General features: G+C 40.8%; 1 protein-coding gene across 1 annotated transcript in view; it reads left to right on the top strand.

The window, feature by feature from the left end:
- LOC117384914 (protein unc-13 homolog A-like) overlaps positions 1-14,934 on the top strand; it is a 29,292-nt gene that overhangs the window by 5,417 nt on the left and 8,941 nt on the right. The window contains exons 2-29 of the mRNA XM_033982086.2: positions 29-58; positions 660-759; positions 1,970-2,087; positions 2,164-2,287; positions 2,801-2,871; positions 2,987-3,041; positions 3,397-3,426; positions 4,086-4,299; positions 5,015-6,067; positions 7,797-7,899; positions 8,777-8,820; positions 9,313-9,391; positions 9,511-9,516; positions 9,597-9,671; positions 9,776-9,995; positions 10,725-10,952; positions 11,025-11,166; positions 11,235-11,404; positions 11,894-12,009; positions 12,378-12,541; positions 12,636-12,789; positions 13,016-13,084; positions 13,211-13,300; positions 13,489-13,623; positions 13,709-13,836; positions 14,085-14,170; positions 14,244-14,370; positions 14,450-14,546. Coding sequence (XP_033837977.1) covers positions 29-58; positions 660-759; positions 1,970-2,087; positions 2,164-2,287; positions 2,801-2,871; positions 2,987-3,041; positions 3,397-3,426; positions 4,086-4,299; positions 5,015-6,067; positions 7,797-7,899; positions 8,777-8,820; positions 9,313-9,391; positions 9,511-9,516; positions 9,597-9,671; positions 9,776-9,995; positions 10,725-10,952; positions 11,025-11,166; positions 11,235-11,404; positions 11,894-12,009; positions 12,378-12,541; positions 12,636-12,789; positions 13,016-13,084; positions 13,211-13,300; positions 13,489-13,623; positions 13,709-13,836; positions 14,085-14,170; positions 14,244-14,370; positions 14,450-14,546 — 4,028 coding nt within the window. The remainder of the gene's footprint in view (positions 1-28; positions 59-659; positions 760-1,969; positions 2,088-2,163; positions 2,288-2,800; positions 2,872-2,986; positions 3,042-3,396; positions 3,427-4,085; positions 4,300-5,014; positions 6,068-7,796; positions 7,900-8,776; positions 8,821-9,312; positions 9,392-9,510; positions 9,517-9,596; positions 9,672-9,775; positions 9,996-10,724; positions 10,953-11,024; positions 11,167-11,234; positions 11,405-11,893; positions 12,010-12,377; positions 12,542-12,635; positions 12,790-13,015; positions 13,085-13,210; positions 13,301-13,488; positions 13,624-13,708; positions 13,837-14,084; positions 14,171-14,243; positions 14,371-14,449; positions 14,547-14,934) is intronic.

Raw genomic sequence — 14,934 nt, 5'->3', positions numbered from 1 at the left:
CTGTGTCCCTCTCTGTGTGTTTCCACAGTGAAGAAAGCCAAGCTGGATGGACCCCAAGGTAAGACATGGGAATCAGGAGGCACAACATACACTGCACACTGGTGTCTTTTTGTTCCCATTTCTATCTTATTTCCTTTATTATTATTATTTTTTTTTTATTTTAATCAAACCAAATGGTACATATGTTTTTTTCACCGAAAACATTAAAACATACATTAAAATATTTGAACAAGATACACTCCCTGGCCAAAAAAATAAGTCACTATCAAAAAAAAAGGTCACACACTCTAATATTTCTTTGGACCTCCTTTAGCTTTGATTACGGCACACATTTACTATGGCATTGTTTTGATAAGCTTCTGTAATGTGACAAGATTGATTTCTATCCAGTGTTGCATTAATTTTTCACCAAGATGTTGCATTGATGATGGTCGAGTCTGACACTGCACAAAGCCTTCTCCAGCACATCCCAAAGATTCTCAGTGTATAAATATCGTGTGGTGGTCAGTGAAGGTAGTCAACACATAAACTGACTATTCAAAATTAAACTAAATAGAATCTTTTTGTTTAAATCTGTAATTTGTTAGTTATTAATAGAAATACATTATTGTTTTAAATCCTGAAACTCCTAATTTACTGAATCCTTGTCTTATTCACAGAAAAGTTCAACACCTACGTGACTCTGAAGGTACAAAATGTGAAGAGCACAACCATCGCTGTCAGGGGCAACCTGCCCAGCTGGGAGCAGGACTTCATGTTGTGAGTTTTGTGCTTAATCAGGCCGTTGTAGTTCTTTCCAACCCAAACAGCATTACTGCATTGTTTCACCGTGTTCTAAGTTTCTTCAGCAACATCCTCCTCCTCTCACTCCCTTTGTTCCCTCTCCCCGCTCAGCCCCTCCTCCCCTTCAGCCTGGGCTCAGTCCCACTCCCTTAAACATCTCTCATTTATCTTCATCATCTTAGCTACTTTACCTGTCTTATATTGGCATCTACACACACAGCGTTAGGCCTTTTTGTTAATTTGGTAATAGTCATTTGCAGCCTTTCTACTATTATATAACCACATTGTTTGGGCTGACAGTGCAGTGGCATATGGATAATAATAATGCTGGTTGAGTATCATTGAGCCTGTGGGATGCGGAGGGCGGGCTGATGCGGAGCCAGTGCACTTGTGTCATGTTTGGGGGCGTTGAGAACTGTACTGGGCTTGCATCAGTTAGACCAATGTTATGTAATGTTTTTAGGCTGCAGAGCTAACTCCCCTCCCTCACGTCACTGCTCCCTCCTGGATGAAGCCATGAATCAAACAAGAACTTTTTAAAAAGAGGAGTCACCGTCACTGAGGAGGGAAATCCAGTCCTCTATTCCTTAATTAAGTTGCCACTCTCTCCCCTGGGGCTCGCGATACAATCACCTCCTCCAATGCCTTCGTCACACTCTTATTCATAGCTCTTTACTCCTACTTTGTATTCTCTTGTTAATACGCTGTGTTTGATATGCACTGGCTTAAGCCCAAAGATTTACAAGCCCCTAAGTAGGGTTTGTATATGAATCATAGTATGTATGTATTATGATACATTTGTTGACTATTGTTATAATTGTATGATATAGACACAGCTAATGCTATTTTAGTTCTTGAAGTTTTTCTTTAGACAGAAGTGAACTGAAACAAACAAACTGATCAAACATAATTAAGTTTTAGTTAGTTAAGTTTTTTTTTAAATTTTGATTAGTCAGAACAGGAAACTGTGTAAAAGGAGTGTAGAATGAGGAGGGACAGTCAGAAAGTAGTTAGAGGCAAGAATCTCATGATGCTGAGGCTACAACAGAGTCTAGAAACCTCCAGCAAGACCCTGGACCCCTTCTCTTTCTTGTAATCCATTTTCATTTCAATAATTACATTTACAATACACTGTGCAGTTTGGTTGTGATTACAAGTTTGACTCCCATGCGTTTTCTGTGTGCAGTGAAATTAACCGTCTGGACTTGGGACTGACAGTGGAGGTGTGGAACAAAGGCATGATCTGGGACACCATGGTCGGTACAGTGTGGATACCCCTTCACAGCATCCGACAGTCGAACGAGGTACACAACAACAAACGACCACAAATTCCATGTTGTTCCTTTCACTGTTGCTGATTCGTCTTTTTCATGTTGACAGGAGGGTCCCGGGGAGTGGCTCACGTTAGACTCTCAGGTCATCATGGCCGACAATGAGATCTGCGGCACCAAAGAACCCACTCTCCACCTGGTGCTGCTGGACACACGTTTCGAACTGCCTTTGGGTAACTGCACTCATCCATCACTTCTACTGGATCAATGCCAAATCAAAATCAGGCTGCACCAGTGCAGAGCACACTATGGAAAAGTGCTTTAGGAAAAATAGAGGACTGATACATTGTGATTTATAGCTACTAGTAAATATTTAGTTGACCGATATTTTAGTTATATTACTCCCCTGTGTGTCTGTGACAATGGTGTTTGTGCTTTTCTTCTCACCTTTCCGTTCTGAGCATTGATTCAGTCTCATTTTTCCACTGTTTCTTTCCCTCAGTCGATAAGGCACACCTGACTCTTCACTTTGTCGACTGGCCTATTTATAGAGGTCTTGCTTGAGTGCTCCTTGTGTAAACGCCAATTTTCAATGTCACAATGTTCTTTGAGAGATGTTCATGTTGCTAAAATAGGTTTTCAAGGGTTTCATCTTTGTGATTAAACAGTGCTCTGTAAAGTATTTTAAGCTCAAGGTTTTTGCGTATGAACTGTTTTTCACTGTTTGTTTGGTTTGTAATTTTTAGATATCCCTGAGGATGAGGCACGCTACTGGGCCAAAAAACTGGAGCAGATTAATGCCATGAGGGACCAAGATGTAAGATGTCACTGTGTTTCTGTGCACTTACAGAATATGATTCATTAGAGGGACAGTGTAAAGCTGCCCTGCACAGGTACATCATGGTTAATATGTGGTCTCTCACTGACTGCAGTACTCGTACCAGGAAGAGCAGGAGAGGCCCTTACGGATACCAGGAAGTCAGTGCTGTAAGTAACAATTCAATTAACTTTTTATTTAATGAAATTATGTTTCATGCAGTGGATTACTTAAGTAAATAGTGTGTGTATAAAGACTTGTGTGTGTAAAGACACTACACCTCTGCACTGAGTAAGATCGATATTAGTATCACATTTCCATTGTTAAGTTTCTCCTGAAATGCTTCTGTGTTTTCACTATTGGTCTCGTCTGCCTGTCCTGCTGAGCAAGCTGTCCTGGGAGGGTAACGAGAGGCCTGGTGTGCTCTTTCAGGCTACTTTCCAGTCACTGGTTTAGGAAACTTTCAAAAGTGTTCTCAAGCTTTTTTCAAAGAAATCTTGACCGCTTGTATGTGATTTGTTGCAGGTAACTGGAGTCTATGGGGAGACCAACAAAGTAAGAGCACATTGTGATAGCGACTGTTCTCTGTGTTGACATGTCTCTTTAGTGATTAGCAGATTGCATTAGTGTATTAGCCACACTGAGTAAATGAGGGATGTCAAGCTAAAGAGCTGAGAGAACAGCAGAAAGAACGATGTGGCTGTGGGGACATGCTTCAAGTGAGAAACAGCCCAGTTCATTTAATTAGTGTTTCCACACCCACACAGATGGAGATGAAAGCATGGACTGTCCTCTGTCACAGAGTTGGAGCTGATGGGCAGCAGCGAATAAGAGTATCTGATCCTCTGGGATGTTCACATGTGATGTATTGGCTCCATGAAGAGGGAAAGTGTTTCCTGTATGAGTAGGAGTGGATTTATGTTCACTTATGATGAGGGAGAAAAGGAGCGTGGATGGTCGTCATTACGTGTTTCATATATAGATGCACTCTGTGTGACCTATTGTATTCACTTAAAGGGCTGGGCTGTGGCAGGCACCCAGCTCATCTATAATATCTACCATTATTACAGTACTAAAAGATTAGTTCACTGCTGATAAGTGCCTCTTACCACTGCGTCACATGACACAGCCAACTGAGAACTTCACTCTAACCTATTTTCTTATTCCTTTTACATAATTTTTCTTTTTAATGTATTTTGTTTATGCTTGTGTAGATGATGACCAAGACAGTGCAGTGGACGACCGAGACAGCGACTATCGGAGTGAAACCAGTAACAGCATCCCTCCTCCTTATTATAGCACATCACAGCCCAACGCCTCTGTCCACCAGTATCCCATCAACCACCAGCACCGCAGCTCCAGGAGTTACTCATATCCACGCACAGGCAATAGCCATGACCATGACTACCACCACCAGAGAACGGTCAGGTAGGCGTCTATGGCTGCTCACAAATAAAACTCACATTTCTTATTGGCAAGCTTCAAAAACAGAGGTTAAGGCCATTGCTCGAGCTGTATGAATTATTCAAATGGTAATTTATTGGTCAATACTTCATATAAGATTAGCTGTCTGTGTGAATGTATTGGATCATGAGACCTCCTTAAAACCTTAACAACTGTTCACTATCTGCTCCTTTTTTCTGTCTCTTAATTCTGTGCTTTATCTTTGTATGTTTTCTATCTGCCTTTTGCTCCAAACACCGTCTCCAACTTATGCTCCTTGTACATGATGTTGTCTCAGTTTAATGGAGCCATTCATCAAAGAGCATAAAAATCGCTTTAGAGGCTCTTGTAGCTTCTTCTTTTGTCACTTTTCCATTTTACTAGAATGTTTTCAGCAAGAGAACATGATTTAATTAACAGAGTAATTTTCAAGCCTGGTGCTGCATTGATGGAGTAGGTAGTGTTGCCTCTCAGTTCGAAAATTGCACATTGCACCAAACTTACAGTAAACATCTGGTAAATTGATTAATCTAAAATAAACTTGTCTGAAAAATCTGTGATTATTAGGAATTGGTTATACTACCTCATTTTCATAGTAGTTCCCAGCTCCTTAAGACTCTGAATAGTTAGAAAATTAATTTCCATGGATGCCTTACTTTCAGTGTTTTTGTTTCATTAATGGTCTTATTTTTGTCTTTAGTCCAACAGGGAGCTATGCCTCGTCTGCAGAGCTCAGCCGCTGCAGCAGTCAGTTGAGTGAGGAAGACTATGGCGGGGAGTACGGCGAAAGGGACCCCTACGATGAAAATGACTCATACCACTCGTGCCACTCCTCTGTCAGCTACAGCAAAGGCTCTCCAGACTGGGACGAGACACAGGGAGCATACAGTGACGAGGGCGGCTACAGCAAAGATGGTGGCGAGGACACTGCTCTGTATGAAGAAGAAGATGGAGAGTTGTACGAGGAGGGTCTGTATGAAGATGATGAGATTATGTATGACGATGAAGATTTATATAATTTAGATGGCACACTCAGTGAGGACATGGAGCCCCCGTTCACCCCCACTCCCACATCTACAGCCCCACCTTCTCTGGATGTCCCCAGCACTAGACCACCATTGGAAAAGCAGTCTTCAATAAACCAACAACAGCCACCTACGCAGCCACCCAACCAAACATCTAACCAGGCACATCCTCCTAATATGCCCCCAACGACACAGCCAAATCAAGCAGCTACGCAACCCCCCAAACAACCACAAGCGCCGCCACAGCCAGCACCTTCTGCCACCTCCTTCTTCTCAATGGCCAAACCATTCACATCTGCAGTAACTGGTTTGGCCTCCTCTTTCTTGTCTTCAGTCCCGACAGCTCAACCTGCCCAAACACAGCCCCCTGCATCAAATATGTCCCAGCAAAAGCCCAATGCCGCTAGCACTGTCCCACCATCACACCCAGCCACCTTAGGGACCTCGCAACCACCCTCTGTGACTCCAGGCCAAGAGCAGACAGTGAACCACACTCAACAACCACAGGCCGGCACAGAACCCGCAGAGCCCACTTTCACAGAGGAGGAGGAAGCTCTGCAACTGGAGCAAGAGACCTGGAAAGAAGAGGAGGCGATGAAGATGGAGGAGGAAATCAGGACACCACCGGCACTGGCAGAGGAGGACGCTCCCACAGAGGAAGTGGAGGAGCGAAGGGAAGACAGCAGGCCCCTAACACCTGTGGAGGAGAAGGAGATACCCACTGAGAGGTATAATATATAAGTTAACATTTAATGTGTTTTTGTGGCAAACTGTTTAGGAAGCACAGATCATTTTAAAGAAGATGGGCCACAACATCTTGCCTCTACTTAGCCCATATTAGGCTATTTTCCGATCTATGTTATAATGTTGCTTCCTTTTCAAAGACATGTTGTGAGTTGTGCTTTGTTTCATTCACACGTTTAACACACAAATCCAGCATATTTAGGCTGACGACTTCTCTCAAATAGTAAACTCTGTGTTCCACCTTGTGATTTCATGCGGTAATACAGGGAGTGCTCCACTGTGTTTCTACACTCCACAACTACATATACAGTTGAAACCAGTTTACATACACGAAATAAAAAGACACATATGCTTTTTTCTCACTTTCTGACATGAAATCAAACTAAACTTTTCCTGTCATAGGCCAATTAGGATTATCTATATTATTTCTATTTGCTAAATGCCAGAATAATGAGAGAATTTTTCATTACTTCAGACATTTTGGATATCCTTCCACAAGCTTCTCACAATAGTTGGCAGCAATTTTGGCCCATTCCTCCTGACACAACTGGTATAACTGAGCCAAGTTTGTAGGCTCCCTTGCACATGCCTTTTCAGGTTTGCCCATACATTTTTAATAGGACTGAGATCAGGGCTTTGTGACGGCTACTCCACAACATTAACTTTGTTATCCTTAAGCCACTTTGTAACCAGTTTAGCAGTATCCTTTGTGTCATTGTCCATTTGGAAGACCTATTTGCATCCAAGCTTTAACTTCCTGGCTGAGATGTCTTGAGATGTTGCTTCAGTATTCCCACATAATGTTCTTTCCTCATGATGCCATGTATTTTGTGAAGTGCACCAGTCCCTCCTGCAGCACCACAACAACCCCACAACATGATGCTGCCACCCCCATATTTCACAGTTGAGATGGCGTTCTCAGGCTTGCAAGCATCCCCCTTTTTCATACATAACAATGCTCATTACGGCCAAACAGTTCAATTTTAGTTTTGTCAGACCACATAACATGTCTCTAAAAATAAAGGTCTTTGTCCCTGTGTGCATTTGCAAACTCTAAGCTGACTTTTTTATGTTTCTTTGGGAGTAATGGCTTCTTCCTGGCAGAGTGGCCATTCAGCCCATCTCAGTAAAGAACTTGTTTCACTATGGATAATGACTCTTACCAGCTTCAGCCAGCATCTTCACAAGGTCTTTTGCTTTTGTTCTTGAGTTGATATGCACAGACCAAAGCACCTTCCTCTGTAGGACACAGAATCCGTCTCCTTCCTGAGTGCATGGTGTCCCCATGGAGTTTATATATGCGTATAATTGCTTGAAAAGATGAACGTGGCACCTTCAGGCGTCTAGAAATTGCATCCAAGAATTTCAGCCCTGGAATTTCTCAAAAGGTAAAATGTAGCTGTTCACTTCAAACTACTGCTTCATGACATCATAAGGTGGAACAGAGCATTTTAATCTTTGGAAATGTAAACAGACTAATAATAATAAATGGTTGCTCAAACATGCGTGAATGAAAGAAAATACAACTTCAGGTATGTTTTTGATGAGGAACAACACTCTAACATGGCAGGAGTTTTGTGTAATATAGGACCTTTAAAACTAAGTAAATTCATACATACTTGCTAAGAAATTGTAGAAGTGGGGTGTTAGACTTTCGATCACATGTGTAAAATTACAGTAGTACAAAATAAATATGAACGTGTTACCTTCCAGTGCTCCTGTTGTAGAAGAACCCAAACAGCCCGTGGATCCAGCCATAAGAGCCAAGGAGAACTGGTTGAGACTCTACAATAAAGTTTTAGACCAGCTTCGTGAGGTAAGTCATCAATCATCTGTTTTTATGGGCTGGTTTATGATGCCCACTCAATGCAGTGTTACGAAAAAAAGTTGAGGCTAAGGCTTTGAAATTGTGAGTTGTGTAATTCAAAAGGTCCTAAAAGTGTCTGCTAAGTCTTTGAAAAATGCATGTGTGGTGCATTATTTATGATCAAAGACGGGGAACATACAGTGGGTTCTATTTTGATAGTGCTTTAGTGTAGACACTAGAAAGCTTTCCTAATGCGCTTCATATTGTATAATTTATAGCGTGCAGATTTCTCTCTTCCAAAACACCCAGAAAATAGTTTGGTGTTTGAATTTCCACAGCTTATCACACATTTTATTCACATGTTAATTTTGATATTCATTGCCTTTGATATTTTGTTATGCTGAAAATAATCATTTGCTTCACTGTTTTTGTATGTATTTTTATGTATCTTATTTTTGTACACATTTTCATTCACCCTTTTTGTTTTGCCACACAACCTTTCTTTGCAGTTTTATGTTTTTGCCATTGTGACACTCACATGCACTTTGCTCGGGCATCAGTGGAGTTTGATGAAAGGTAAGTAGTACTGTAGCTAGAAGTAAGGACAAAACATGCAATAGATATTCAAACTTAATATTTACATCCTTACATGGTCAAACCAATTACTCTGATTTTAGCTTCCTAACTATTACTAAACCTTTTGGGGGACACTCAGAATAAGTTTTAGAATTTTATAGAAAAAGACACAAGGCAACGTAAGTGATATTCATTTATAAATTGTCAAAACTAATTAGAATTAGAATCGACACACCGTATATGTAAAAGCTGTTTCACTCAAATAATGACAAAAATGACATAATTAACAAAAATCATTTGCTTGTTGCAGGCACGAGGGGAGACCTCCAACTCACTGTGGTTCGGTAAAGGAGGGTAAGTGTTAAACGTTTTGTAATTGTAATGTAATAGGAAACAATGTGCTAATTCGTTAACCACACCACTTGCTGTAAGAGAGAGGGAAGCCACTCTGGAAAGTCTCCACTTGTGCCTGAATGAAAACAGCTGTCTTTCCTGGGAACCCTCCGTTTGGCTGCTTTTGAATCAAAGACTTTCCATTATGGCTTTTGGCCAGTCTGTATCGAGCGGTGGGGTTTTACAGCCAGAGCAGGTCATTTTGTAGATGAGGAAAGCCTCCAGTAATGCTGCGTACAGAAAGTTGGCTAGAAATAAACCAAGCAATTACACTGATATGAGCAGCATCACTCACTCAGGAAACCTTTGTAAATAAGTTCCCTGGCAGACGCCCTTGAGAATGCCCTGGGACATGTATAAATGGAGAAGGCAGCACATCAGATGAATTTTAACTACAGTAATGTCATTACATTACATTAGCCACAGTTACAGTTTCGGTGTTTGTGTCTTCAGAATGGGCGGTGCACTCTACAGCATTGACAGCATGCCCGACCTTCGCAAAAGGAAAGCTATTCCACTTGTCCGAGATTTGGTGAGAAACACAGTACATGGCACATACACACACAGCACATCATAGTGCTCATATTATTCATGTGTGATTAATACCAATTTATTTCCCTTCTCTTGTCTACTTCTTAATGACCACACCAGGCCATGGTAAGAGAAGTTACATTTGTGCAATTCTTTACATGCTGCCATACCATTGTTTACAATAACAAAACCGTTTTTTGGTTCAGTCTTTAGTTCAGAACTCCCGTAAAGCAGGCATTACTTCAGCCATGGCTTCCACCACACTGGGCAATGAAGAGCTGGTGAGTTCCCCATTAAAAAAAAAAAAAAAAGTAAAAAACATAACCAGTTTTTTGGAAATGTGTATCCAACAGTTTCCATTGTGTTTTCCATTGTGCATTTGCAGAAAAGCCACGTTTATAAGAAAACTCTACAGGCTCTCATCTATCCCATCTCCTCCACAACGCCACACAACTTTGAGGTGTGGACCGCCACCACTCCCACCTATTGCTATGAGTGCGAGGGTCTGCTGTGGGGTATCGCTCGGCAGGGCATGCGCTGCTCCGAGTGTGGAGTGAAATGCCACGAGAAGTGTCAGGATCTGCTTAATGCGGACTGTCTGCAGAGTAAGACTTAAGCGTTTTTATCAGTTCAGTTTTGTAGATTACAAAATCACAACAGCACCATTGTTTATTCAACCAACAGAAAGTTAGAAAATGAAACAAGGAAAGAGGTCTATAAAAAATAAACGGATTAATCATAGGAAACAAGCAGCCATGTTCCCTTTCGCATATAGTATGCATGTAAGAATCACATTGGACTATTACACCTGTAACACAGTAGAAAACAATTGTCTAGACATTAAGCTACTCATATAAGCCTTATTGGCAAAAAACACATACCGGTACATATTTTTATTGCTACATATTTTTATTTCTATTTTTATTAAATGGACAGATATATTGGCACTGCCCTTCTACAAAAATGTAAACCTGCTGGCACCTTCCTCTCCTTTGACATGCTATTATTCTTGTCCTATATCCTCTCTCACTTTCTCCTCCCTCTTCCGCTCCCATTTATCTCCTGAGTAATGTACTGTCATACTCCTGAATCTCTCTCCTCTTATGGTCTTAGCATTCAGGCTGCTTTGTCTAATTCTGCTCCACAAGTGAAGACTCTGATCCCATACAAATTTTAGAGTCAATCCATGCAATGTATAATTCACTGGTTTCCTGCCACTGAATAGACTTGAAAGATCTTGGTGCTAAGAAAAGATGCTCCAAACCCAGTGACATTGCATTTGTTTATAGAAATATGACTTTTGAGCTTAAAACTAAAATTGTGTGTATTATTAGGAGCTGCAGAGAAGAGCTCAAAGCATGGAGCAGAGGACCGGACACAAAACATCATCATGGTCCTCAAAGATCGGATGAAGATTCGTGAGAGGAACAAACCGGAAATATTTGAACTCATTCAGGAAGTGTTTGCCTTGGACAAGACAACACACGCCACACACATGAAGCAGATTAAACAAAGTGTGTTGGATGGGACATCCAAGTGGTCAGCAAAGATCAGTATTACCGGTAAATGAAGAGTGCAACATAAAAATATACAATCACTGTAAAGTCCGCAGTTGATCAAATTGTGTGTTTTAGTTGTATGTGCTCAGGGTCTGCAGGCAAAAGATAAAACTGGCTCCAGCGACCCCTATGTCACTGTCCAAGTTGGAAAGACCAAGAAGAGAACTAAGACTATTTACGGCAACCTCAACCCAGTGTGGGAAGAGAGCTTTCATTTGTGAGTACTGGAAATACTAAAGCCCTATGGAAGTGTACTCTATCCCTAACTCTTGTGTGTGGCTCTAGTGAATGTCACAATTCAACTGAACGCATCAAGGTCCGAGTTTGGGATGAAGATGACGACATTAAGTCTAGAGTGAAACAGAGGTTTAAGCGTGAGAGTGATGACTTCCTGGGACAGACTATCATCGAAGTCCGCACTCTGAGCGGAGAGATGGACGTCTGGTACAACCTAGGTGAGATTTTAGTAAAAGCACTGACAATTAAAGGACATATATTATACAAAATATACTGTTATGAGCTTTCAACAATTTTGCAGTGTTTTTCCTCTTTATTTACTTAAACAGTGTTGTATTTTAAGTGACACATCCTCCATATCTCTGCCCATCTCTACTCCCTATTTCTGCCCACTCCTCTGTATTTAGTTCTGATTATTTTAGCAATTTAGACTGTGGATCATAGACAGATGTTGCCTAGCCATTAAAAATGCATAAATGCAACTATCAAGGGGCAGTTTTGAACAGGAAGTTCCTGAACCTGTTTCTAATATTGTGTCACTTTAGATTAATATTGCGTTTTGCAGAGTTCAAAATGTAAAGAAAATAGCTACGTGTTTATCTGTGTGTTTATATTAAACTTCAAGAAATAAAGTATACGGTAATATGTTTTCTATAGGATCCCTGTTTTTACTATGAAAGCATATTCTTGTTATTCTTTCCTGACAGATAAAAGAACTGACAAATCTGCTGTATCTGGAGCTATCCGGATGCACATAAGTGTGGAAATCAAAGGAGAGGAGACTGTTGCACCTTACCATGTTCAGTACACCTGTCTACATGAGGTCAGTCTGATCATGTAACTCATTACAAAGGGTGACAGTAGCTCAGTTGGTAGAGTGTTTGTACACTGATCTAAAGACTCTCAATGTAAACATCATTGGTTGAGCGGTCAGATCCACTGACCCACAGGTTGGCCATGTGATTCCAGCTCCCACAGATGAATGCTGTCATTGTAACAAGACACTAAACCCACCTTGCCCCCAGTGTCTGCGTACACTGGTGTATGATTGTGTGTGTGAGTGGACGAGTCGTTACTTGACATACAGTTCTCTGAGTACCTTGAAGGTGGAAAAGCGCTATGTAAAAATGTGACATATATAGTGTTTATTCAGTTTGACAGTGAATCTTACATGTTATGTTTTGTCTTTAGCATCTTTTCCAGTATACCACAGAGGAGCAGAACAGTGGTGTAGTCAAAATCCCAGATGCCAAAGGAGACGATGCATGGAAAGTGTATTTTGAAGAGACTGCTCAAGAGATTGTGGACGAATTTGCCATGAGATATGGAGTAGAGTCGATATATCAGGCCATGACGTGAGAGCATAAAATTATTTAAATTATTAGAACCGTTATTACACAAATTACTAAGGTACATGTAAGTATACTATTTCTTTTTGTCTGTTTGCAGTCACTTTGCCTGTTTGTCCTCGAAGTATATGTGCCCAGGAGTCCCGGCAGTCATGAGCACTCTTCTCGCCAATATTAACGCCTACTACGCCCACACCACACAGTCCTCCAACAATGTCTCAGCTTCAGACAGATTTGCTGCCTCCAACTTTGGTGTAAGAACAGTACAGATTTTTTTGTTTTGTGTTTACTTTAAAATATTACATATTTTACTTGGGAAAAAAGTTTGCCTAAATTGCCTATAGTTAATTAAACCCCTTCTACTTGACTTGTTCTATTGACACAAGCTAGTGACAAGTCTTGCAGTCTGGGTTCACTGTGGAACTTATTATAACTGTTGTCTGTATTATGGATAAAATACTCTAATTTGTGTTTCTACAGAAGGAGAGGTTTGTCAAATTACTGGATCAGCTGCATAACTCACTAAGGATTGACTTGTCCATGTACCGGGTGAGTGTTTTTCCCTGTGTCTGTCCATAATTGTCCATTACTTATATATTGTGATACTTGCTTTTGAAAACATTTTAAGATGAATAGCTTTTAATTAAATTCAAACTGTCATATATTTACTTTCAGAATAATTTTCCTGCAAGCAGCCCTGAGAGACTACAGGATCTCAAGTCGACAGTTGATCTGCTCACGAGTATAACATTTTTCAGGATGAAGGTAAATCAATAGATTATTATTATTAGTTATTAATACTTTTTGAAGCATTTTGAACCAAACAGAAAAACGCAGTTCTTATTTCTAGTACTGTCTGTAAAGTAACCTCAGGCACATTTGGAAGACTTGCATGTCACTGAACAAACAGTAGCTAAGAGCCTTAAACATCATATGTGTTTATTTGTATTTAGGTCCAGGAGTTGCAGAGTCCTCCGAGAGCTAGTCAAGTGGTGAAGGACTGTGTAAAGGCCTGTCTAAACTCCACTTATGAATACATCTTTAACAACTGCCATGACTTGTACAACAGGGAATACCAAACAGACCCTGTAAGACCACGATGGCAGTGCTTGTTCTGCATATGTACCGTTGAACATGTTTTATACATGACTTTCCTGTCTGTCCTTTGCCCAGTCAAAGGCTGTGCCTCCAGACGAGCAGGGCCCAAGCATCAAAAACCTAGACTTCTGGTCTAAACTCATCACTCTCATCGTGTCTATCATTGAAGAGGACAAAAACTCCTACACACCTTGCCTTAACCAGTAAGAACACTTATTTCTATAGTACTCTCACAGAAAAGACCTAAGTTGCCTGATGAATGCCAAATTAAAATTACATTTGATGAGAATATTTGCATTAAGGTTTTAGATTTCTTGATCAGGATTTCCTTGGATATTGGAGAGCTGCAGCTCCCATGATTATATAAACTGGGCTGGGTTAATAAATAATACAACACTTTTACTAAATACAGAGCTGTGTTTAAGAGCAAGCTCTCTTCTGCCCCCTGTAGGTTTCCTCAAGAACTGAATGTTGGCAAGATAAGTGCAGAAGTGATGTGGAACATGTTTGCACAAGACATGAAGTACGCCATGGAAGGTTAGTTTGCATTAAAAGACACACAAAACACAAAAATAAAAAATAACTTTAAAAATGTGGTTCTTGTTTTCAGAGCATGAAAAGCACCGCCTGTGTAAAAGTGCAGATTATATGAACCTGCACTTTAAGGTGAAATGGCTGTATAATGAGTACTGCAAAGAACTGCCCACTTTCCAAAAACATGTGCCTGAATATCCAGCGTGAGTGTTTTTGAGATTGATTCTGTCATAGCCTAAACTCATGTGTGATGTAGAGGCTCAAACAGACTTATTTTTGCAGCTGGTTCGAGCCATTTGTCATCATGTGGCTGGATGAAAATGAGGAAGTATCCAGAGATTTTCTCCACGGAGCTCTGGAGAGGGACAAAAAGGACGGGGTAACTGTTTTATGAAATATTTTATTCAAAGCATCAGTCAATGAGGATTCATCACAGCCTGTTGGGGCATTAGGAGGTGACTAGCAAAGAGCGGGTAGTGAAATGGAACTAAAGTTAGAATTCACTTCTGCTCACACAGCAATAAAAGATAGGAGCTTTTTGACCCCCTACCTGCTGCAATCCCACATTTCATGCATTTCTCATGCAAATCGGCCGCTCACACCGTCCCCCTGACTCAGCACATTTCACACTGAGAAGAGAAGCCTGAAGCCCTCAAGGCAATCAATAAAGACTCAATACTAGAAGCGAATGCAAAAATGTACGGCAGAGAACAGCCAATGCACACACACCCTCTTCGCCTCCATGCTCTTCACACTCCACATATCCA

The sequence above is a fragment of the Periophthalmus magnuspinnatus genome, chromosome 17, assembly GCF_009829125.3.
Source record: "Periophthalmus magnuspinnatus isolate fPerMag1 chromosome 17, fPerMag1.2.pri, whole genome shotgun sequence".
In the NCBI taxonomy this organism is placed as follows: domain Eukaryota; kingdom Metazoa; phylum Chordata; class Actinopteri; order Gobiiformes; family Gobiidae; genus Periophthalmus; species Periophthalmus magnuspinnatus.
This window is presented reverse-complemented; position numbering and strand designations above follow the sequence as displayed.